The 25,385-nt window shown below is 43.3% G+C and overlaps 2 protein-coding genes across 6 annotated transcripts in view; both read left to right on the top strand.

Moving 5' to 3' along the window:
- The window catches only part of LOC121615170 (rho GTPase-activating protein 29-like), a 33,555-nt gene extending 28,013 nt beyond the window's left edge, over positions 1-5,542 (top strand). For all 4 annotated transcript variants that reach the window (XM_041949404.1, XM_041949406.1, XM_041949405.1 and 1 more), the window contains 6 exons: positions 295-458; positions 670-858; positions 1,030-1,167; positions 1,462-1,694; positions 2,693-2,993; positions 3,647-5,542. In XM_041949404.1, the coding sequence (XP_041805338.1) occupies positions 295-458; positions 670-858; positions 1,030-1,167; positions 1,462-1,694; positions 2,693-2,993; positions 3,647-4,816 (2,195 nt within the window). In that variant the 3' untranslated portion in view covers positions 4,817-5,542. The remainder of the gene's footprint in view (positions 1-294; positions 459-669; positions 859-1,029; positions 1,168-1,461; positions 1,695-2,692; positions 2,994-3,646) is intronic.
- A 3,530-nt stretch (positions 5,543-9,072) lies between these two features.
- The window catches only part of LOC121614427 (retinal-specific phospholipid-transporting ATPase ABCA4-like), a 36,935-nt gene continuing 20,622 nt past the window's right edge, over positions 9,073-25,385 (top strand). For both annotated transcript variants that reach the window (XM_041948279.1, XM_041948278.1), the window contains exons 1-16: positions 9,073-9,176; positions 9,338-9,431; positions 9,638-9,779; positions 9,959-10,098; positions 10,797-10,924; positions 11,067-11,264; positions 14,724-14,813; positions 17,310-17,547; positions 17,917-18,056; positions 18,375-18,491; positions 19,036-19,233; positions 21,829-22,034; positions 23,024-23,200; positions 24,275-24,497; positions 24,691-24,912; positions 25,181-25,385. In XM_041948279.1, the coding sequence (XP_041804213.1) occupies positions 9,111-9,176; positions 9,338-9,431; positions 9,638-9,779; positions 9,959-10,098; positions 10,797-10,924; positions 11,067-11,264; positions 14,724-14,813; positions 17,310-17,547; positions 17,917-18,056; positions 18,375-18,491; positions 19,036-19,233; positions 21,829-22,034; positions 23,024-23,200; positions 24,275-24,497; positions 24,691-24,912; positions 25,181-25,385 (2,584 nt within the window). In that variant the 5' untranslated portion in view covers positions 9,073-9,110. The remainder of the gene's footprint in view (positions 9,177-9,337; positions 9,432-9,637; positions 9,780-9,958; positions 10,099-10,796; positions 10,925-11,066; positions 11,265-14,723; positions 14,814-17,309; positions 17,548-17,916; positions 18,057-18,374; positions 18,492-19,035; positions 19,234-21,828; positions 22,035-23,023; positions 23,201-24,274; positions 24,498-24,690; positions 24,913-25,180) is intronic.

The following is a 25,385-nucleotide window of genomic DNA, read 5'->3' as shown; positions in this document are numbered from 1 at the left end:
ATTAGGCGATTCAGTGTCCATGACTATTGTGTTTGTTTTATCCTGATTATCATCTTAAATGTCATTTTTTCTGTTCGGATATTTTTCACATTTTCTGAGTCAGGCTCTGAATCAATATGTTGTCAACCAGGAACGGGAAACTGCTTCAGTCTACCATTTATTTAGTGACGTGACGCCAATAAAGGCTTTTCTAATTGCTCTCACAGAGGTTCAGTTTTTGTTGCTGTGCTTATAAGAACTCAGCATGAAGTCACCTGGCGAGAAAGTTCCCTGATCAGCGGCTCTGATTTTCAGGTCTGGCAGAGATGGTGACAGAGACGGCCAGCTCTCCTGGTCCCTTCCGAAATGCTCAGATGTCCAAAGCTGCTCAAACCCATAAACTGAGAAAACTTCGAGCTCCGTCTAAGTGCAGAGAGTGTGATAGTCTGGTGGTTTTCCATGGAGCTGAGTGTGAGGAGGTACAGTATACATACTCTTTCATTTGCAGTAGAAATTATAATGTTAAGTATGGAAAAGTGTTTCATGATGAATTGGAAGTGTTAAATGTAGCAGACAGACACTATTTGTTGCCATTTGGCTGTATATCTGACCAACAAGTTTAACCAATGTATCAATCAGTTGGCCACTTATTTCTTTATTTAACCGTCTCTTTCTCATTTCCTTTGCCAGTGCTCCCTGGCCTGTCATAAGAAGTGTCTAGAGACGCTTGCCATCCAGTGTGGCCATAAAAAGCTGCAAGGCAGATTACACCTGTTTGGTATCGATTTTGCCCAAGCAGCAAAGAACAGCCCAGATGGTATCCCTTTTATAATCAAGAAGTGCACGTCTGAGATTGAAAGTCGAGCCCTCAGCATCAAGGTAAGCTTTCATACGGTGGAGCTGTTAATTTTTATCACTTGCTGTCTTGGTTTGCAGTGCTCTTTCAAGCCACACACATTTTATGATCTCACCTTCAGTGCCACAGTTTGGGTTATGTCTTATATGATATGTCATGACTAAATCTAAATGTATGTGCTTTCTTCCTCACAGGGGATTTATCGTGTGAATGGTGCCAAATCACGTGTCGAGAAGCTCTGTCAGGCGTTTGAAAACGGGAAGGATTTGGTCGAGCTGTCTGACCTTTCGCCTCACGACATCAGCAATGTCCTCAAACTCTACCTGAGACAGGTGTGTCTTAAATTCTTACTGAACAATTAAAAATTGGGAGGAAACATATTTTATAGTATAACACAGAAGGTATTGTCCTGATGTATGTATTATTAAATTGGTCATTTTAGCAAAGCAGTTGGCCTGAGATGCTTTTACTATTAATCCTTAATGCTTAAACTTGGGATTGGTAATCTTATGTACTTGTACTTATTTTAAACAAACTTTTTATTAGAAGTGGAAGTGAAATGGAAGTTTCACACATTGTCCACTTCTGAGAACACAAAACACTTACAGTTTCCCCTCTGTGTCCAGTTACCAGAGCCAATGATCCTGTACCGATACTACAACGACTTCATCGGCCTGGCCAAAGAGTGCCAGAGAGTGATTGTGGAGGAGGCCAATAAACCCCAGAGCCCCCAGACGGAAGAGAAAGGCGGTCCAAGCGTCCAGCTTAAACGAGTCATTTTCAAGATCAGAGACTCTCTCCGCCAGCTGCCCACAGCCAACTACAGGACTCTGCGCTTCCTTATAGCACACCTCAACAGGTAACAGATCTCGTCCATTGTAAGGATTTCTGTCTGTCCCTCTGTGCACAGATACACTGATACACAAACTTCCTCATAAGACACAAAGAGAAACAGAGACTTCCCTATAGCACAGAGGAAGTAGCACAAATTACATAAAACTGTGCTCTACTCATTGTCTGGTCCAGTTGGTTTTCAAATCTGACACAAGCACCAGTATTTTTAAAGTGAATGTTCTGTGCTCATGTCCTGGTGTTTTTAAACTATTTAAATAAATAATTATTAAACATAATAACATTATGTTTAAATTTACTGTTATTTATGTTAACATATGCTCATATCCATTACAGCTGTGCAAATATCTTGTGCAATATTACATATTTTTTACTGTGTTATATATTTTTCTACTGTGTAACCGTACAGAACACTATTTATTATCCTTATCCGACTCACGTTGCAATTCAATATGGCAAAAGCGCAATTCAATGTGGCAATGGCAATAATATATTTTTTGGCAATAGTATTTCTATACTCTGGTATATAATGTACATATATATTGTTGATTTTTACTCTGTACCCCTTTTTTGATTATCTTTTTGATCCCTCTATGTCTCTCTTGTATTTCTTGCTGGTTCCCCAGTGTGGGATTAATAAAGTTTTATCTTATCTTATCTTAAATATATTAATTAAACAATATATTTATAATTTTTTAAATCATTTTCTCAAAGTGATTAGAGACTTTTAGATTATCACATGACAGAAAATTGCTTTGGATTGTTATCAGCTTCTTGAGGCAGGTGTTTCTATATGACTGAAACCTTTACTCACATCTTGCCAGGGGAAATACTTATTAGCCAATTTTAAAATGTTATAATGGAACCAATATTGGTCTGGGGAATCGCAGTCTATATCTAATTCTGAGTCAATGTACAGTTTCTCAGAACCCAGATCAAATACTCTACAATGCTGAAGGTGTGACTTTTATAAATTAAACTTATTATTACTGTTTACTACAACAGAGTGACTGAGCAGGCAGAGGAGAATAAGATGACTGCGAGTAACCTGGGCATCATCTTTGGCCCCACGCTGGTCAAGCCACGGCAGGCAGACGCTGAGGTGTCCCTGTCCTCCCTGGTAGACTACCCCTACCAGGCCCTGATGGTGGAGATGCTGGTGCGTCACTTCCAAACGGTCTTTGACGTATCGCTTCTGCCTGGCACCGACATCGCCACAGCTGGCCAGGCGTCCCCCAGACTCACCCCCCAAGAGAAGGTGCAGCGGCTCAGCAGACACTCCACCTCCCTGACGGACATCAAAGAGGTGAGGAGGGATTGAAGGGTGTGACTGGACTGGACTAGGCTTGCTGTCGGTGGAAAAATTGAATTTGACACTTTTTGTGTTATAGTGGATGTAATTTTTGTTTGACTATTAATTCATTTATGAAAGAATCTTAAGAGCAATGAGAGATAATCAGTTCTTGTCAAAGGTCGCAGTTGAATGCACAGTTTTTAAAGGGGAACTTAAAGACATCAAAATCTGTTTACGGCTCTTGGGGAGCACATCTGCATATGTGAAGCAAGTTGTAGAAAGCCGGGTCCAGAGGGAGCTGCATGAAAGGTAATTTGAGGCAGTAAGTTGGTGCTGAAGACTAGAAGTTTGGACGTGGACAGAAAATGTCAGGGTATGGAGTTGGAAAGAAGTGAGGTTCCCCACATCTTTGCAGCCAGCAGCTCATCTTAGCTGCTACTCGTATAGCATACCTAACTGGTGGTGCATTGTGGGTAACGTAGGCGCCAGGTTTTGACAATGAAGAAGAATGTGTGAAAAAAGACTGTTTATATCAATATATCTATAAATTATGCAATGTATGTCATTATTAAGCTGTATAATAATGTTTTATTACATTCTTAAAGCAGCACTAATTGATTTGTGCTGTACAGATAATAAGATAATTGTTTGTTATGTTCCTGCAGAGTGCCAAAGTGTACAAGAGATTCTCATCAGTAATCCCGTCCCCACACATCCTGGATGAGGTTCAGGAGGTCCAGCCAGGAACTGACAGAACAGAAGCCTCGGCCCTGGACAGGCTCAACGGGATCCAGACATCTAGCGGAGCCGAAGTCCAGAGGTCAGCGTTAGTGTTTGGCCGTCCCAGCACCACCATCACCTCCACCACCACCGTGGCACCAAAGGTCCAACTACGCACCCAGCGCACCAGACATGTGTCTCGGCCGATCAGCATGCCGCTGGAACGCCTGCCGGCCCCCGCCCACGTCAGCGAGAGGAATAACCGGAACGCTGCTAATGTTGATACAAGCTCCGCTGAGCCGGACCCCGTCTCTGAAACTATACAGGAGATGCCAGAGACAGAAAAGGCTCGTCAAAGTGGCTCGTCCAGGGTTAGCACCTACTACATCACTCCTTTTATTGACACACAGACAATGCAGAGGAGAACGTGGGACAGGAAGTACAAGCACTATGATGTTACACCCAGGACTGCTATGATTGTGGCCAACCTGCCATCTGCCGGCTGTGGAGTACAGCCTGTAAAGGCAACGATGCCCATCACCGTTAGCCCAGCAGTAACCACTGCCTCTGCGGTCCCTGCCACAAGCAGTGTGAGCACCATATTCTCCAACAACCCCCACACAGTGCCAGTCAAGTCTGTCTGGAGTTCTAAAAGGGAAAATGGCACAGATAATTCAGTCAGTGAGTTCAGAAGCTCACCAAACCTTCCACTAATGCTCAGGGCGCCAAGAACTCTGCAGCCTCCCCCTGGAACTTTCTATAAACCCCCTGCCTCCATTAACAGCAGAGCTAGGACGCTTCCGAACTGGACTACTACTGTTACCACCATCACCACCACCACCACCACCTCATCGCTCGCCTCCACCAAGCCTACCGAGGTAGTCACGCCGTCCCCTGCCCTTACAAGCCCCCCACAGACACGGCTCCAGACACAGGACTCCACTGACAGCGCCATTGACCCTGGGGTCTCGACCTCCGCTCCCCTTTCACCCCCACAGTCCCCTCCCCCGAGCAGCCCTGAAGACCTCAGCCCCAGTGAGACTAAACCCGTCTACCAAAGACTGCGACCTCGGCGGCTGCAGGAGCTCGAACACAGAGAGGCTCATTTTGTCTGATGCCAAAAAATGTAAATATTAATGTATCTGTGCCATAGTGTAAACTGGGGAAAACATTTTTGTCATACAAGTGGGAGAAAATAACGGCCTGTGAAAATAAACCATGAAAGTGTTATAAGTACTAATATATTGTATTTTACATGTTCAAGTCAAAAGGTCTCCCAAGCATTCAAAGCAAGCAAATGCTCCAAGTGTGATGCCAACATTGAATGTTAGTGCCACTTTTTTAAACAACAAAAACACGAATTGTCAATTTTTATGTCAAATATTATTTGCCAACCACAAACTGACATCTGTCAGAAAAATTTGTAAACCTATCGCTTTCTGTGTTTGACTTGAACAATAAGTTTGTGTTTGATTTGTTACGAAATTATATTTTATTGTAATCGCAGAATGCACTTAATGCAGGTTCAAATTCTAATGTTTCCTTTAATGTTAAAATTTGCTTAATTTTGTGTTCTGTGCAACAGATGAAAGTATTTTTAACATGAGGTTTTCAATTTTAAAGAGTTAAACATTTTTACCTTTTGCATTTGTTCATTGTAGCCTGTGATTGGTACATCTTTTCTCAGTATGTAAACCTTATGTATCTGTTTACGATTTTTATATCCATTCATACATACTGCATGTTTGTCACGGTAATTTTGTCTCATCGCATTATTGTGACTATGCAAAAGAAAAATGACATGCAACAGTACTTGCTGCAAATTAAAAATGTAGTTTCAACTGTCACTTCTGTTCTAATTGAGTTTATTTTTTAGATCTCTGTTCAGGGTCTGTCTGATATTTCTGTGTTGGTGTTGTCCACACAGGAAACACAGAGGATTCGTGTCCTGTGTGGAACTTACTGTTTTATTGATGACTGATTATTTTTAGACTTGGTTCACTTATTATTTTCAGTTTCGTGTTTATTTACAGTTTTGTGTCACAGCATCAAAACAAGTAGTAGTTTTAGGAAAAGATCGTGGCTACACCCTTTCACAACGTTAACCACGTGTTAGAAACTTCTCCCATCTGCGTATATTTTTTCTCGGATGCTCAGTTGCAATAATGGTCCTGGAGCAAATTAATTATGATATAGGAACAACACCAACAACAACATATCAGATATCAGATCTTGCCTCAGTTCAGTGCCTCAAGGGGAGTAAGGTTTCTTTTGATGCCCTGTAGATGTGTGTTTATTTTAAGTGTTTTAATCATGCAATCCAGCAAATCCCTGTGTCCTTTTTAAGTTGCAGCCGATTGTGCATTTAAAATGTATGCAATCAGTTTTTACACTGTATTGAACAACTTAAAGAATTGTATCAGATTGCAACTGATTTTTTTCATTATCTGATGATTTTTTTAGTGTATAAAATGACAGAAAAAGGTGAAAAATCCTAAAACCTAATCTGACGTCTTAAATCACAAAGATAATGAATTTGCAATCCTACTATCCAAAGAAAAGATGAATATTCTCATGTTTAAGAATCTGAACAACGGAGAATGTTTGGAGTTTCTTTTGTTCTTTTGTGAGAAATGAATCAAAACAGTTGCCAATAAGCATTATTATTCAGCTCTGTTTCAATGTCTGCTCAGTGCCTCAGAGAACCAGGGTTATATCTGAAACATTTGGAGATGTTTTTCTGTAGCCCTGTAGACATATGTGTGTTATTTATACTACCTGTGACATAGCATCCTATGATGTGTTTTAACCATGGATGCAGTCAAATTTGTTGTCACAGTTTGCTGTATTTGTCAAATCAGAGAATCAGATAAGCTACCTGAGCCACCAGGATGCCCAGACGTGTGCAGCGTTAAGCCATGAATTTAACGCAGTTTTAGGGTAAGCTGTGTCTGCTGTGCGCATAGTTCACAGCAGGTCAAAGTGGTTTTAATGTGCTGCCGTCAAGGCTTCACATTCTCCCAGCCTAATTACCCCCGTCACCTGCTCCACCTCAACGAGCCACTCAGAGGAGTGAGTCATTTCAGACGCGTGCGACACAAAAGCAGCAACAAACAAGTCTGGTAAGCTTCAGTGTAACACAGTCAAAACTCTGATTTTGTGGGTGGTAAGATGAAAGGTTTCTTGCAGAGTGACACTAACTGTGCAGGTTAAATCTCCCTCATGGATACTTTTTGCAAACATTTTGTCTCCCCCTCCTCTACCACAGGACCTCTTCCCTCCACCAGTATCCCTCCTTCCCCAGCACATATCCCCCTAATTCTGCCTCAAAATGGATGACTGTTGTCTTTTTTCTGCCTGCCCGTGTTGAGCCGGGAGATTAGAGCAATCAGATTAGGAGTGCTGCTGACCTGCAGGCAGCAGGAGGAGAGAGAGTGGACAGCGAGGAGCCGTGCAGAGCTCTTCTACCTTGGTTACTTTAGCTTGTCTGCGAGGCCGTCTCTCTAGATGTCGTACGACTTTTATATCCTTCCATAAGAGGTAAGGATCACATTTAACTGTATGGTTGACAGAAGAGGGTGTGCTGTAGGCGTATGGTTGCTAATTACTGTTTTAATTTGTCCTAAATTAAGAGATTCTAACATCTCTTAATGTTAAAGCAGAGATCCTGCTAGATGCTTTTTAAAGCTGTTTATACTGTTAAGGCTTTATCAGCTCCATAAACGTGCAACAGTTGTTTGATGATGAGGCACGCTCGCCACAAAATTGCTACAGAAAGGAAGTCCTGTCACGTGTAATTACTGTTTGAGTAATAAGGTGATTTCAGAGAAGTCAGACTCGATGACAGCCTCTGCTCTCCCGCTTTAGGCTCACAGCCTTTTGTCCTGTTGTTCTTCTAGACAGGTGTTTATGTCCCCGCATCCTCAGTCTGCCAGTCCGCTGTAATCTATTGGACATGTCGCTCAGAACAAATTACTCTTTGTGTTCGACATTCTCTGAGGTCATCTGCACCTAACCTGCATGTGTGATTGGAATTCTTTTTCACTGATCAGGTCTGGTTTTGTCTTTATGATAGAGACAGAAGGTTCAGATTAATCAAACCAGTCTCACGTGCGTACAGACGCTAACTCATGTTGTTGTGTATGTCTTGGACAGTAGTGGAATGTAACTAAGTACATTAACTCAAGTACTGTATTTGTGTACAATTTTGAGGTACTAGTACTTTACCTGATTAGTTGCATTTTCTGCTGCCTCTGAACTATATTTTGGAGGGAATTGCTGAGCTTTTTACTCCACTACATTTATTTGACAGCTTTATTTACTAGTTTGCAGATTTAAATTATTAATATAATTTAAATATCAACTGATAATATCAATTGAAGGCAACATCTATTTTTTTATACTCTTGTGGCAGCTGTATTCTCAGAATCCTGTATATAATGTACATATATGTAGCTGTTCTGTTTTTCTGTACACCTTTTTTATCGACTATTTTAATCCTCTGATCTCTTTATTGCTTACTGCATGTAACAATTTATTTCCCCAGCGTGGGATTAAGTGTTATCTTATAAATTCATGTATAATTATAGATTAAGATACCCAGCAGTATGTTAAGTAATTAAATGAGCCCCACCTTTACCGGCTGCAAAATTAATCAACACATTAATGCTGCAATCATTATAATCCAGTACTTAAATGCGTATATTACTCTGAAATGGGCCATTCTACACTTTTACTTTTGTACTTTTACTAGATTTTGAATGCAGGACTTTTACTTGCATATTTCTAATTGTGGCATTGCTGCTTTTATGCTCTTTTTGTCTGTACGTTTTAATCATCTCCATAGCCACCTTGTATTTTCCTGTAAGGAAATTCCCTCTTTTTGCAGACATGACTGCACAGTAAACCTTAAAGCTGGTAGTGTTTTGCTCGGGAGCACTTAGCAGGGTGGTCCGTCCCTGCGTTGTAGTCAAGACCACCTTAAACAAATCTAAGTACACACTAAGGCCAGGTACAGTGGAGTTTGAGTCAATGTCAGGTCAAAACCAGAGCCAAGGCAAAGTCGATGTGTTCCAAGACAAATATTAAATGTCTGCATGTCTGTGCTGATAGTTTTCCATAGATCAGTGGACTGGATCAGCAGTATTTGATACGTAGAAGCCTGATTATATTTTTTTGGTCTTTTTTGGAGACCATGAAAGAAAAAGAAAGAGAAAACAATGGTGGACCATGCGGAGTAAAATATATCACTAATCAAATTCAATCTAACACAAGTGGTCTCAGACCTCAGACCTGCAGTCCTCTGTCTTTCTGCCAGCTAGTCTCTGAGTGTCATCGCTGACGCAGAGTTGTGTGTCTGCAGGTTTGTCACAGTCTGATGACCCCTTCCAGGGGTAAAGCTGCGGAGCAATGAAGACAGGCTCCCAAATCCGCCTGCTGCTGTGGAAGAACTGGACTCTCCGCAAGAGACAGAAGGTATTCTCATTAAAGTGAATGAGGTTAGACGTAAAACCAGCCAATGCAGCGACACCACAACCTACAGCTTCCCACACCTGGGGAGTCTTCAGGCTGGTCGGGCTTGTTCCAGGTGTGTTGGGCTGGATCCAGTGTATATAACTGTGCTTGTTTCTGTCCAGGTCCGCTTCCTGGTTGAGATCATCTGGCCAGTGTTGTTATTCATTGGTCTGGTGTGGCTGAGGAAGGCCAATCCACTGTACCAGCAACATGAATGTAGGAAAAACTTATATTGAAGTGCACATTTGGACCATTAACTACGTGCTTGTTAGCATGCATATTAGTAGCATGTTAGCTTTTTATTAGTCGTGATGAAGCACTTATTAATGCCTTATTGTGGTAGTTAGAGTATGTGTACCTTAATATAAAGTGTTACTGGAAAAGACTCTTTTCATACAGATAAATCTTGTTTGTCTCTTCAGGTCATTTCCCCAACAAGGCCATGCCTTCAGCAGGGATTCTGCCCTGGATCCAGGGCATCTTCTGCAACGCCAACAACCCCTGCTTCAGATACCCAACCAGAGGAGAGTCCCCAGGCGTCGTCTCCAACTATAACAACTCAGTGTAGGCCTGATCACAGCACTCTCAAACCTTGTAAACTTCCGCTGCAGCAGAAACCTCTTAAAGCTGTCATTTCTTCAATTGTTCACTAACATTTACTCATCTTTATTTTAACATTCTATATAATGTAGAATAGCTAATAAATTAGAGTAATTCAGTGTGTTTTTTTTGGCTTGTTCTAGATTGGCGCGGTTCTACGTTGATGTCCAGGAGCTTCTGCTCAATGAGACGGAGGTCCAGCAGCTCGGCCGTCTCTGGCAGGACATTTCATCCTTCTCAAACTTCATGGACACGTTACGCAGCAGCCCATCGGCGCTGTCAGGTAAAGGGCAAATGAGAGAAGTGGCTGAGACGGTGGCACGCCTCTCGAGTGTGAAACGGTTAATAAAAGCCTTTTGTTCTCTGCTCTCTAACCATTGGAGAAAACGACTGTTGAAAGTCAGCGATGTTTGATTTTATCTTTCCAGCCGAAGCCGTTAAACAAAAGTTGGGCAAAGTTTAAAATAAACTCTTATCTTAACCTGACAGGAAACAGTAGCCACGCACCGATCTTTCACAACAATGATCCTTTTTGGCTTGTTGTTGTGTGCACATCCTCTTTCTGTTGTCAGAGCTCCTCCTCACTTTCTCTTTCATTTAGAGAGTCTGACCTCCAGCGTTTCGTTTTCATTTACCAGTCTGATGATTAGTTTGGTGACGCTGTCTTTCACCATCGTCACAGATGTCAGATGTAGCATTTCCAACCGGTGGATATATAAACTTTTATTATTGTTAAAGCTGCATATGACAGCTACACAGCGACTGAGCCTGAAGGCGAGCATAAAAAGTTATTGCTTCATTAGAAGTTAACTCAACGTGTTGGCAGGAAAATGCACATAAACACACATCCTTTTGCTCGCTGGAGTTTCCCTGAAACATCAAATCCCTGCCAATCTCACCGTGAATCATTTCCTGTGTGCAGCTCAGTGCTCGTCGCTCAGTCTAACCTTTCACTACATCTGCTCTTTGTTTTTTTTCTAGGCCGTGGGCTGAAAATCGAAGATATTCTGAAGGATGACGAGGTCCTCACGGCCTTCCTGCTGCGAGACGCCGCCCTCTCGGACTCCATCGTGTACCAGCTCGTCAATGCAAGAATACGACTGGAGCAGGTGCAGTTTGGAGGGATGAGCTGGAAAAAGCTGCAGCCTCGACTGATAATAGTTTATCAGTGTTGAAGATCCTGCATATTGTGGTTTAAAATAAATGGCGGCCATTGTGATGATATTTGTCTCTCTTTTTCATGTTCTCCAGTTTGCTTTTGGCATCCCAGACCTGCAGCTCAAAGACATAGCCTGCAGCCAGGCGCTGCTGGAGCGCTTCATCATCTTCCCCAGCCGCATGGGCCTCCACGGGGTCCGCAACGCCATGTGTGCCCTGAGCCAGCAGAGGCTTCAGAAGATAGAGGACATCCTCTATGCGAATCTGGACTTCTTCAAAATCTTCAAACTGGTGAGTTGTTTCAAAGCGGCACATCATGAATTCATTTTATATTCAGACGTTCCTTTATTATCCCGTTATCATATTATTATTATGATGACCGTCATTTCTTGCTGTTAAAAGTGGATGTTGGGCCTCATGTCCATTCTTTCCTCCCTGTTTGAACGCTGACACTGTTATTTTGGAAATTTGTTTTGTTTTTTCTCCTGTTGGCACGTTGCTCATTAGGCTGCGTTTGTTAAAAAAATGATGTCCCTCTTCCTGTCCTGGCAGTGACGGCCAGACCTGTTGCCTCATTTGTTTACAGTGAATTCACTTATGTCACAGAGATGGTGGTGTGGCAGCTATTCCACTGATGTTCAAAGGTTATTAAACTTTAACGTTGTGCCAGACTTCCAGCCAGCAGGGACTCATTTTCCACACTCGTTTATTTCCATCACAGCATTTTTAAGGATAAAGATGGTTATTCTATATTTCTGATTTCACAATTTCCTAAAACAGCTGGGCACTGTAGTTTTCAGCAAAGGTGATTTTAACAGGAGTAAACTGTGCATTTCTAGAGGACTTTAAGTGGCAAATTAATACACATTTGGTGCTTTAGCGATTATTTCTGACAGTGGGACGGTGTGTAAGGCATTTTAATGGGATTTGTTGACTATGAGAAACATGTGAAATATGACCAGACTAATCCTTTAAGGACACACATTCATTCATATATTTAATGACACTGTGAAATACTGTGAAATATATGCGGAGAGGATGCAGATGGACGGTTAAATATGTAGTATGAGTATGAATCCATGCATGTAATTTAAGCCAGCCTGTTAATTCTGTTGGCTTTGAGCCTTTAACAGCTGCAAATACAGCAGCGCACTTAGCAGAAGTGGCTGATGGAGGGGAAGGTATGCCCCACTCACCTTCACCTTCACCCTGTTTTACCCACCTGGTCTGGAAATACTCTGCTGGACCTTTTCACAACAGCAAATTAGCTGCATTAGCCACGTTGAGACTGTGATACAGTCTCTGCAGGTTAGCCATAACAGCTCCAGCTATCATTCCTTGTGACTGCAGAGACGTCTGTGCTGCTTTTTGCTCTTTTTTTGTTGTGAACTGATGACGACTCATTGTTCCACGTAGAGCTGGTGGTGATGCCGGGACTGTATGTGAGGCCTAGTGGCTCATTCTACCTTACAGGTGACTCTGTCAGACCGCTTTACTCAGTTGCTGCTTCAGATTGGCTCTCAGGATAAACTGGGAGCTCTGTTTCAAAATGTTTTCTCATGTGTTTACAGAAAGCAAGACACATGTAGGAGGCAGAACAGCCATGAGTCACAGATCATCGTTTTAATGAGAGAAAAAGCCATTTTATTTGTCATTCATTTGTATATATTTGTGGGATATTCTCCCCCTCAGAAGTGGAGCTATCTCAGCATATTTTACAGAATAATAAAGAAAATCTAAGTAGCATTAAAGGAAAGCAGCTGCATCAACAAACTGTACTATATTTAAACTTTTTCCCCTTGACACCCTGCAGTTTCCTCTATATGTGTGTTGAGCCTGAGTGAGTCAGGTGATTGGCTCAGGCAGTTGGCGTGGTATTATCCCTCTTGGCCTGCTTCTCTAATGGGCTTAGCTGGACTCCGCCTACAACCTGTGAGGTATTCTAGAAGATGTGAAGCTGCATCGTGTATAAATACCAACATGTGCTAAAGAGTTCAATCAACATACCTGCCAGCACACCTGGCTGCTAGAAAGCCTGTAAAGAGAATGACGGGGTCACAGTGTCGCGCGTGACAGCATTCGCTTGACTATAAAGTTATTTAATCGGTTCTCATTTTGTTTTCTTATCTGGAATATTTTAGCATATTTAGTATCTCTAACAAAACCCTCTTGAGATTATTTTCTTGCTATGATTTCGCTTTCCTGCATGTTGTTTCTTCCCTTTCTTTGATTGCAGTAAATATATAATCATTATTTATACCTGTGGGGCTGGAGCTATATAATATTAAATATCATATAAAATATATTATATTGTAAGAATGCAAAAATTAACTTCATTAACTAAGAAAATATTAAAAGGATGATTACACTTTAACAGTAGTTCTCCAAGACAGAACTTTACTTCAATAACTGATAAAAGTTAATTTGAAATCAAATTTTAAACTCCTAAAAGTGTCTCTTTATAACATTAGATCCATGATTAAATAACCAGCTTAATCATTAATTGCAGGTTTGGTTTGGTTAGATTTTTGACTGACAACCTTCCACCTGTCATCAGACTCGCATTTGAATGTTGCTGAACTCTGATTGGTGCACAGCAGTATGTGACATCACCTTTTTCCAGTGGAGCCCCGCCCATTTGGAGCTGTTCTAATTTGGGCAGATATTTGAATGTTTGTGTAGGATCCCACCAACCACCGGCAAGCAAGCACAATATTTAATAATGGAATTAAAAATATTTAATAAGCAATATGTACAGCAAGTTAGGGCCTCTGTAGCTCTCTTCAAAGTCCAGATCCTTACGTTACTATGGTGATCCTGGGCTAAAATCAGGACTATTTCCTTCTTGCTAAATCCAACTTCAACGTGGAATTCTTTTCATAGACACAGGAAGTTGGTTAGAGGTAATGGTGCTTAGAGAAAGTCAGTCTATATCCTGACTTTTTTGACCTGCAATGGCCCAAATGCGCCCTCGTAGAATGCGGACAAAATGACTTCACAGCACTCTGAGGTCGTGGTTCAGTGAAAATCAGACAAATATGACAGTTTCTTGCATATAAGCAGTGTTTACTTTGCACTAGTAGTGCTTTAGCATCTTAGCGGGGATCTCTGCCTTTAACCCATTAGCTCTGTTAAGTTCAAAGCCCATTACCACAGTGACCTCTGCCTTGTACCAACTTTCCTCTCGTCATCACGCTCCTGACTCCCTTCTTCCTTCCTAACCCCTCGCTTTCTCTCTTTCCCCCGCGCCGCCTCCCTCCTTCCTTCGTTCATTGAAATGCAAGTGCGAGGAATGCGAGAGGAAGGATATCATATGTGTGTGTTCGGCTTTTCCGTGGCCCTCAGCACTCTGCCCTGACCTGGACCTTTTCTGACACCTACTGCTAATGCTTTCTCAGTAAGATGCAGAAGAAGGTTTAGGGGAATAATGTCAGCTGGTTTACGTATTGTACAATCAAATTTGATGGAGGTTCAGTTCCACCATGAATGCAGAGCCAATAAAAAAAAGCCATTTCTTGGAAGTACTCTGTTTGCAGCACTTCAGGGCTGCTGTAACTGGTTTCTTGCTATGAATGTGTTTATTTGTCAAAGGGTGTCACGGGACATGATCTCAAAAGAGCAGTTCTGGTCCCGTCATACAGAAGAACAAAGGGCAGACTGTGTTTAGTCTCATTTTATCTGTATTCATCTCACTTTGAAGCCACTGTTGTTCTGCTGACTGATGCATCTTGTGACTGTGTCTCCCCACAGATGCCTCAGGTTATGGACAGCAGCTCCGAAGGGATTGACCTGCACTTCTGGGGCCGGGTTCTTAAGGCGGTGTCGGAGAAACTCCAACTTGTGAGTCCGTCCTCTCCCTCTCCACTCCTTGCTCCTCTCCTCCCTTCTCCTCCTCTTCGCTTCTGCACGATCAGAGGCAACCAGTATTTTTAGTCCTGCAGGAAACTCGCCTCTTCCGCTGCTCCCTGTTTGGGGTCGCTCACAGAGGAGGAGGCTGAGTGATGGACTCGACACTGGGGGTTGTACATGTGTGTGCTACAGCCTGCATGTGTGCTTTACAAGTGCTGCTCGTGTATGTGTGTATGTGCATTATTGTGTGTGTGTGTGTGTGTGTGTGTGTGTGTGTGTGTGTGTGTGTGTGTGTGTGTGTTCATGCACATGCAGACTGTGGTCACATGGCATGCACATGTATGGTTGTGCATGTTTCTCTATTGCCTTATTGATGTTATCCTCATGGAATAAAAATCATAATTAAACACAATACAATAGAATAAATAGAGTAGATGAATAGAATAGACAATAGAATGTTCTCTTCTGGTGGTCTCTTTAGTCACTTTTCTGGAGCTTTCAATCAAATCACATGAACTTAATCAGCAGAGGGAGTTTCTTTATGCATTTGTAAATGGTCATATTTCCACTTTAAAGGTTAATGTTTGAAGGTGATTTTGACCTGGAGTCTCACCGCGAGGACCATTAAGTGGTTTTTCTGGAGCAATCGGTTTGTTGATCTACACTAAAATAATCTGCAACTGTTGTGATAATAGATTAATGTGCAACTTGAAGACACCACCTCTGTCTTCAGGAAATGATGGTTGACATATTTGACTATTTTCCGACATGTTACAGACCAGATATTAGAGAAAATAATCTGCATATTAATCAGTTCAGTGATATCATCTCGTATATTATCAGCACACACACAGACACAGAGCACAGACAGAATGACGGGGGTTGTATTGTGTGTTTTGGCATGTTCGCCGTGTGTCCCTGGGGGTGTGTCCCATCAGCACCTTAGCCAGGGTGTGGGAGACGGAGGGCGGCCGGGGGGAGGCCGAGGGGCCGAGGGAGACATTCCTTTTAGGTGACACATCCTGTAGGTGGGACCTTCGTATCACCGTGGTGACAGAAAGTCGAGCCAAATGCTCTCATTACCCACCTCTCCTTCCTCTCAGTTTGGAGTGTGAGATTGTGTGAATTGATAAATAAGAAAAAGGAGGAAAAGGGAGTGAAATAAATCAGGGGTGTGTCGTTGTGTGTGTGTATGTTCACACGAATCATGCTGCTGCGAGTGGGTGGGGGGGAGAGAGGGGCATGCAAAAGCAATGAGTCATTTTCAATCTGAAACCAGTTTGATTATCAGTGTTGCAACATATCTACATTTAAGAGGATTGTGGAGCTCTGCTCATAAAGATGAAGGCTCATAAAGAAATATTCCTGGAAGAACTCAACTCCACCTAAAACCTGATCCCTTATGAGCTCATCTGAAGATCTGAAACTGTAGTTTATCCCATTTGAGGGCATTTTAGCTTGATTTCATTCATTATTCTTCTGTGTTAGTATCCACTCAAACTCTTATTACCGGCAGCCTGCTCCCCATTTTTTAGAAAGGAAGTGATCCACGCCGCGGAGAAATACACTTGGATGAAGCTATTTTTGCTCTATCAATAGGAGGATATTTAGTCCGCCCTGCGACTGTCCTCGTCATGTGAAGCCTGTTTGCTTATCTTTCAAACTATTGTTTTCCAGTGATGGTTTATGTTGCGCAGTTCACACAGTATGAATGAATAAGAGGGACATAAATATCTCCAGCTTGTGAATAATTATCTGGCAAAAGGTCAAATAGCTCAAAGCTAATTATTTACGCTTTATAGCAATACTGAACGTTCCCTCGTCCTGTTGAAGGTGGAGTGAGATTCGGCTCTGATCGGCAACATAATGACCAGACATGAGTCAAATGTCAGGAAAGTCGGGGCGAGTCTGGGTACCTCTGAGGGTCACGTGACCCCCGCTGGTTACAATTTATCACACGTTATTAACCATTTCTAACTGTAAAATAACGTCTACTTGATCTCAAGAGTTAGGCATTTGAAGTGGCTGTTTTTGACCATGTGATCTGCGTGTCGGCCTGTCAGTCAGACCACCACTTGTATGAGACCACCGCTCTGTCGGACTGAAATATCTCAGCAGCTTTTGGAAGCACCACCACCATTGTGGTTTGTCTTTAATGCTAATTAGCACATTTTTGCATCCCGTTGATGAACATGGTAGACACTGTACATGCTGAACATCAGTGTGGTATCATTGTTATGAGCATGTTAGCATGCCGACATTAGCATTAAGCTCAAAGCACCTGTATGCATAGGGTTAGCATGCTAGCAGGCTAATGCTTTCTGTCTTAGTTCTTCCCATGTTTTAAAACTGAAAATTCAAAATGCTCCACGTAAATCAGTGACACACACTGGACAGGTGAAGGAGGCAGAAGCAGGGTTCACTGTCCTGTACCGTGGACCACTGGGAGCATCCCTTTTAAACCGGCCCTCTGTATGACTCCTACAGCTGATGGAGCGGGAGAGCTCTCAGGAGCTCCTGAAGGCGGCGTCCTCTCTGTTTCAAGCCGGGGGTCCCTCCTCATTCACCCAGCTCATGGCCAGCGTGTCGAGCCTCTTCTGTGGATACCCCGAGGGAGGTGGCTCCCGGGTCCTGTCCTTCAACTGGTATGAGGACAACAACTACAAGGTGTTTCTGGGGGTCAACGGCACCAAGAGCCACAACTACGTCTATGACGACTCCACCAGTAAGTGAAGAACTGCTGGACTGTGAAAGTCCCAGTTCTATAGTCTATGTACTACATACTAACACATGCATACCATAGATACAGTCTGCTTTGTCTTCGTAGGAAACACCTTCATGAGCTCGTTTAGGTTTCATAGTCTGACCAGCTCAAACCCTTCTTTATATCAAATCAGTCTATTAAGTTTTTATTGTTTTGTTTAGAAACTAAACTGAAATGTTGCAAGATGAAAGATTAACATGAACGACTGCTAATAAGTTAATTGATCGCAGATCAGGAGGATATAACCAAGTGCTCTGTGTGTTTTGAAGAGTCGATCTCGAGTCTGTTCTCCTTCTAATCTCCCTGTTTGTGTGATTCTTTCACTCTCAGCTCCCTTCTGCAACGCCCTGATGCAAACCCTGGAGTCCAACCCTGTTACAAAAATTGTGTGGAATTCAGTCAAGCCCCTGCTGATGGGAAAGATCCTGTACACCCCCGACTCCCCTGCCGTCCGCAAGATATTAAAGAGTGTAAGGGAGGCCACCTCCAGCCCGACCCCTCACCTCTCCCCCTGCCTCTCCGCTCACGTTTTCCTCTCCTTCTCCATTTCTTTCGCCACTCTCAGTATCTGTTTATATGCGCCCGAAGCCCCCACCCTCCTTAGGAATGAGCTGACCACCGAAGCAAAGCAGGGCGGATGGATCGGGGAGGGGGGGCACTGCTGCTAACTGTCTGACACTGTTCATAAACGAGTAAAAGAGAATCAGAGTCTGTCAATATGAATGTCCCTCTGTGAGCTTCACATCAGCATGCATTGACTTGATATCATGCTTACGTGTGTGTCGCAGGCCAACACCACATTTGAGGAGTTAGAGAGGCTGCAGAACATGGCCAAGGCCTGGGAGGAGCTGGGACCTCAGCTCTGGGCTTTCTTCCAGGAGAGCGTCCAGATGAACATGATCAGGGTGTGAACACTGCGCACACACACACACACACACACACACACACACACACACACACACACGCAGTGCTGCCTGAGCATAATTTTGCTGCTCAAACACTGAATTCTAATGCACTATATGTGCATATCCAACAGAAGTGCCACCATCAGTAAGCATCAGAAAGCGAATGGAGGTTTGTGCTCTAATTCAAAAGAAGTGCTTGCGTCAGAAGCAATAGGCAGCAGAGGTGTGGAAGCCAATCAGTGAGATGGATTTAAGTCAGATTTGGGTGACAAACTTGATGCAAGCTGGTCGCTCTTCCCATTTGTGGTGATTCATCCAATCAGGGTGGAAAGTTTGGCAGCTTCAACACAACTAGCATTCAGTTTGAACCTCCTCTCAAAGCTGCATTAAAATACATTCAATTTGAGAAACTTGAACCCCAAAGTTTGCCGCACAGCGCATAGTTTTCATATTCCTTAATCCACTTGTCAGCCAACCAAATGCTTGCTTATGTAATGTGTTCGTATGACGCACATCAACCATACTTGTGTCTGAATCACTGCAGGACACCCTGAGGAACCCGACAGTGACGAGCTTCATGGACGACAGTCTGCGAGACACGAACTTCACCACCAAGGACATTCTCAACTTCCTGTACAACGGTCCAGATGGGTGGAGGGAGGCGGGCATGCCCCGCTTCGACTGGAGGAACGTTTTCAACGTCACGGACCAGATCATACGCATGTTCAACCAGTATGGAGAGGTGAGACACATAAGTTAGCCTTTGTTTTGTCTCAGAATGCTGTTTTTCCCCTTTGCCCCAGTCACTATTTGCACAGTGTTGCACATTCCCAGGACGAGGAGTTCAGCCCTTTTGTCAGACCGGCTCTCGGTTGTCCAGACAGGTGCATCAGTCTTCCAGGTCTGCTCCCAGGAGACTGCAGCCAGGCCCCTTTGAGACGGAGCAGACCACTTAGCACGGCTATAGAGCCGCTCTCCCGTCCAGGAGGCTGAAAGGTGGGGAGAACAAGCCTCCTGTCACCCCCCCATCTTCGCCTCCATTGTGGAGCCAGTGATAAAGTGGAGAGTAGGTGGGAGTGAGTCACCCCCCCCAATGAGCTCACTGCTGTTTTAGTGTATGGCCCCGCATTGAAGCAGACCCTTACGCCTGCAAAATAAAAGAGGAGCAAATCACTCTATCCATCCCTCACGCCTTCCCCCCCGACTGATTTAAAGGGGGCAGGGGCTGCAGTTCTGGAGAGAGCCCTATCAGTGCAGGCATCTCAATCTGTCCTTTGTCTCCGAGTGCAGCCTCAAGACCCTTCAGAGCCCCACAAACAAACCCAGGCGGTTTAGCCAATTAGACATAGCTGTCAGCTAGCATTGGGCCATAGGATAAGTGCTGCAGTTAGCATTAGGTCACCTCACTCTGTCAGGGGTATGTTTCTCACACTGAAATCCCATTGGAACATGTGTATCAGCGAGGGTCTTTCTTCTCAGCCCATCTCTGAGCGAACATTATTGTGTTGTGAGTGTATGGCCCCCATAAAGATGAATGGGAAGTGGTCTCTCGCCTTTCTTTGAGCGCTCTCAGGGTATTGTACAGTAATGTGAATGGAGCCATTAGACATGGTGTACACAGGGGTGGAGAGCAGTGTGTGTGCAGGGTGGGAGTTTCACACAGGGACAGTGTGTGTGTGAGAGCTCTGGAGCACAACGTGTGTGACGGTGTATGTTTAGTAAATGTACAAGTGCATGCATTTGCTTTCATACATTTGTGTGTGTGTGTGTGTGTGTGTTGCTGCAGAATGAATGTACTCACTCAGATTTTCCCATGTCACCAGATCGCCTCAGTGAAAGATGGTTCTGCTGAGAGCAAATGGAAATTCACAGAATTGCACATAATCTAGAGGGCAGGCTCGTTTGAGCATTTCCTGATGCCAATACAACACAAATATGAGTTTATGTACAGACTCTCAATTACACCTTTGTCATTACCCTATTTTGAGTAATAGAAACACATTTTCTACAAAACCTGCATGACTGCATCAGCGTTACTGCAACAGAAGAAGATAGCTTCTCTCTTTCCTTGTTGATCTCATTGTTTAGTTCACTGGTTTACTGCATCACTGTGCCAGTACTTCCTCTATTATACAGTATGTTAATAGCGTAGTGAGTGTAAAAATATTACATATATATACATATATACACACACACACACACACACATATATATACATATATATACACACACACATATATGTACAGTGCTGTGAAAAAGTATTTGCCCCCTTCCTGATTTCTGTGTTTTTTGCACATTTATCACTCGCAATGGTTTCAGTTCATCAAACCAATTTTAATATCACACAGAGACAACCCAAGAATATATAAAATGCAGTTTCTAAATGAAGATTTTGTTTACCAAGGGGGGAAAAAATAAAAACCTATCTCACCCTATGTGAAAAAGTAATTCCCCCCCCCCCCCCCTTGACTAACCACAGTTTTGGGAAAGCTGAGTTCAATTTCACAGGTCACACCCAAACCTGATTGCCACCACCTTTGTTGAATCAAGAAATCACTTAAATGAATCGAATGAATCTGTTAGACAAAGTGAAGTAGGCTACAAAATCTCAAGAACAAACGCATCATGCCACGATCCAAAGAAATTCAAGAAGAAATTAGAAAAAAAAGTGACTGAAATCTATCAGTCTGGAAAAGGTTTACAAAGCCATTTCCAAGGCTCTGGGGCTCCAGTGAACCACTGTCAGAGCCATTAGCCACAAATGGAGAAAACTGGGAACAACAATAGGAACAATAAGGGTGCAAATAAGAACAATAGAAAGAACAAGAACAATAAAGGTGCAAATAAGAACAAACAGAGCAAAAAATTACAACTGTTAAAGTTTAAAGTGACTTTTGCCCTGCAGTAGTGGATTTGGATGTTTATAATCAGAGAAGAATAGAGGTTATTGCATATAATAGGTATACATTGGAGTTGTACAGTCTGACAGCGGAGGAATGAAAGCAGTACTGAGGTTCAACACCAAATGCCACATATCACCTAATCCAATACACAATCAATTAGAGCGGGACACTCACTCACACACCGTCATGGTTTCAGTTTCACATGAGTTCTGACGAGCTGCAAAATCTTTGCACACACACACATCATTTACAATGCATGAACACACACTCATTCAACCTTCATTTAAACTCAGAGATCATGGAGGGCCAACCTTCACACACAGTGACATCAATTAGTTACAAAAACAAGGAAAAGGGAAAAAATCTAAACAGCAACACAGAGATGTGCTAACAGAGGAAGGCAAATCAAGCGCTCTTCTCTCCTCTCGTTAAAGTGCATCAACCTGGATAAGTTTGTGGCTTACACGGACGAGTCCCAGATGACCCATCAGGCCTTGTACCTGCTGGAGGAGAACAAGTTTTGGGCCGGTGTGGTCTTCGTGGACATGTATCCCTGGACCACAAGCGTACCCCCGCACGTCAAGTACAAGATCCGCATGGACATTGACGCAGTGGAGCGGACCAACAAGATCAAGGACAGGTCAGTGGCGGCTGTGTGGACTGATGTTTTAATACAAGGACTGTGCAGGTTTTTACTTGTGACCCCTAAAAAATAAAGCGCCTACTTTTGACTCCTCGTCACAAGCTGGTAAAGATCTTTGAGCAGCTCCATCAAATCCTCCCGTCCAACCTCATATTGTTTCATTTGAGCGACTGTGTGAGAGGTCTTTTTCCACTCAGATACTCATCCCCGGCCCTTTCAAGGCTGCAGTCTCCAAAGCACTGATGGAAGTTAATTTATCACCCAGAGAAGTTTAAACATTTTACTATCAGAGGAAAAAGGGGCTAAACATCGGGACTTTCCATTACATATCACTGCAGCTGACTGCTATACATAGCCACAGGAGTTGCTTGGACTCCCAAATCAGCCCGACAACCTACCGTTCCTTCGCTTTTTCGGGTTGTTACCGCCGTATTAATGAGCCAATTTATTTGGATTTGTCACATTCTTCAGAGGAGCAAAAAGAAAAACCTCTCGAGCCGGCCTCAGTGTGTTTTCCAGAGTCTCTCTGTGGTTCCATATTAACTCGATACCTGCCCTTTCATCCTCCCGTGTGAGGCTCTGCGCAGACATTTTCCCTTTGCCTTTGATCTCCCATTCATAAACAGACAGTATGTCAACAGCCTCAGGGGTGAACACGCAGTTTTAGCTGTTTACAGCACACCAACAGGCTGTAATGGACCCAGTGGGACTCCTGCCTGTATACAATTGAGTAATCAGATTGTAAAAAGGCTTTGCGTCGGGCTTATCCGCTTAAGTAAAAGCGGTGCACATGTGGTTTGTGTGTCTTCAGAGACTTTGGCTTCAGGATGTTTTATTATTGCAATGACTGTGAATGGCCGGGATTATTTCATACAACAACAAAAACAAGCTTAAATAAACCGTTTATTTAACCGTGTGTGTGATGAATGATCTTATGGTCACATTTTAACCAACGGCCGCCTCCGTCGTTCTGCTTCCTCTGTCAGGTACTGGGACCCCGGCCCCAGAGCAGACCCCATGGAGGACCAGAGGTACGTCTGGGGAGGCTTCGCCTATCTGCAGGACATGATTGAACATGGCATCATCAAGCTTCACACGGGCAACGACTGGCCGCTCGGCGTCTACATCCAGCAGATGCCGTACCCGTGCTACGTAGACGACCTGTGAGTACAAAGCTCGCTGCAGGATTTATCCGAATAATACTCCCGTGACTGCAAATACAGAACACCTTCAGCATGGATGAAGCTGAGCATTGGCTCAATCTGCCACTGTTGTTGCTCTGATAATGATCAGTTAAAAGGATCAGAGTTATAGTCTGTATAGAAGTCAGGAAAGGAAAAATCTTCTGCATGACTGATGGTGAAAGACGACAATAGCTGAATAAAAGTGAAAAATCGCTGCACTGTCTCATGTACAGATGGTTTGTTTGGGTAATTCAACATTTCAATGCTAACAAACTTCATGAGGTTCATACGTGTACCTAAAATTGAATAACATAAATCAGCCATAAGTACTTTTATTCAAGCCATCGCACTATTCAGTCCATCCTCCACACTGACAAGCAACATTACTTTGATGTGAAACTGAACCTCGAGCGCAGACTGAACAGACACAGAACACACTCCTTTTGTTTGAATCTATTTTTATTTATTTAGGGCACATTTATGCACTTTTCTGTTTGTGTAAAGTTATAATTTATTGATTGATTTAGACTCATCGATCGACTGCTTGACTTGCTTTATTGGACACGTCAGTGTCTCAAGTTACTGCACAAACAGAGTTTGTTTTTTGTACAATTTCACATGTTAAAGCCATGATGTGTATAATTTTAATGTGATTACAGAGTCCTTAAAATAATCTTGCTGCCATAAGGTGTGAAATGTTGAAGTCTATGTGCTGTTTTCAGTGTCTCTGGGTGGGTGGCAGCATAACTTGTCTATCAAAGTGTTATTTTTGATATTACCACCAGGTGGTTCCAAAGTCGGAAATTTTCAAATCCTACTCATAGTGGCTTTAAGTTTCCTCCCTTAAACCCACCTTCTCTGAAACGTCCTCACAACCTTCTTTCTAAAAGAGGGTTATCAACTGAGATCATTTAGAGGTTAACGTTCCTGTATATTTCTATATAGAGAGTAGCAGCAGGTCATCAAGAGGCAGCTTTCTCATGGGTTTTATGAGGTTTCTCAGTCCGGCCTCGGGGTCATGTCCTCACTCGCCCTCCTCTCTTCTCCTCTCAGCTTCATGATCACACTGAACCGCTGCTTCCCCCTGTTCATGGTGCTGGCCTGGATCTACTCCGTGTCCATGACTGTGAAGAGCATTGTGCTGGAGAAGGAGCTGCGCCTCAAGGAGACTCTCAAAGCCATGGGGGTCGACAACGGAGTCATGTGGTACACGTGCTTCATCGACAGCTTCGTTATGATGACTGCGAGCACGGCGCTGCTCACCTCCATCATCATGGTGAGGGGGAGTGGGAAGGAGAAGGAGGCCGTGTTGGCAGAGGGTCGAGCTTTATTTGCAGGTTTTGTGGCATGTATTGCTGCCCTCTTGTGGCTGATTTTAAAAAGCTCTATTCATTGAGAGAATTGATTTACTCACACAGCCAATGGCTGCACTGGAGAAAATCCCACTTCATATCTTTCTTTCCTCTCAGGGTGGAAAGGTGCTGAATTACAGCAACCCCATCCTCGTCTTCTTCTTCCTGCTGACGTTCACCGTCGCCACCATCATGCAGTGTTTCCTGATGAGCGTGTTCTTCAACAAGGCCAACCTGGCAGCCGCCTGCAGCGGCATCATCTACTTCACCCTCTACCTGCCGCACATCCTCTGCTTTGCCTGGCAGGACCGCATCACCAGGAACATGAAGCTGGCTGCTGTATGTCTGCTCCTTTAACTGTTTACAAGCACTGCAAGTGAAGTGAGGATTTAATCTAATTTCTTAAGTTTTGAAGGGAGAGCAGACATAATAATGCATCTGTCTTCTCTAAGTAGTGCAACAGTACAAGCACTAAGGTAGCATCACCCCTGACAGAGGAATATATTGTTACACATGTCCATGTAAAGGTGTTTTCATTGATAAATTGAATCTTTAGTCATTAAATTTTGCAGCACCATTTCTTTATGTATATATTCTGCTTCTCCAGAGCTTGCTGTCTCCAGTGGCTTTTGGCTTTGGCACAGAGTACCTGTCTCGGTATGAGGAGCAGGGTTTGGGTCTGCAGTGGGACAACATCCAGACCAGCCCGTTAGAGAAAGACACCTACTCCTTCCTCACCTCCATCTTCATGATGATGTTTGATGCGGTCCTCTACGCCGTCCTGGCCTGGTATCTGGATAATGTGTTCCCAG

Source organism: Chelmon rostratus, chromosome 12 (genome assembly GCF_017976325.1).
Source record: "Chelmon rostratus isolate fCheRos1 chromosome 12, fCheRos1.pri, whole genome shotgun sequence".
In the NCBI taxonomy this organism is placed as follows: Eukaryota; Metazoa; Chordata; class Actinopteri; order Chaetodontiformes; family Chaetodontidae; genus Chelmon; species Chelmon rostratus.
Note: the sequence above shows the minus strand (reverse complement) of the source record. Positions and strands in the feature narration are given on the sequence as shown.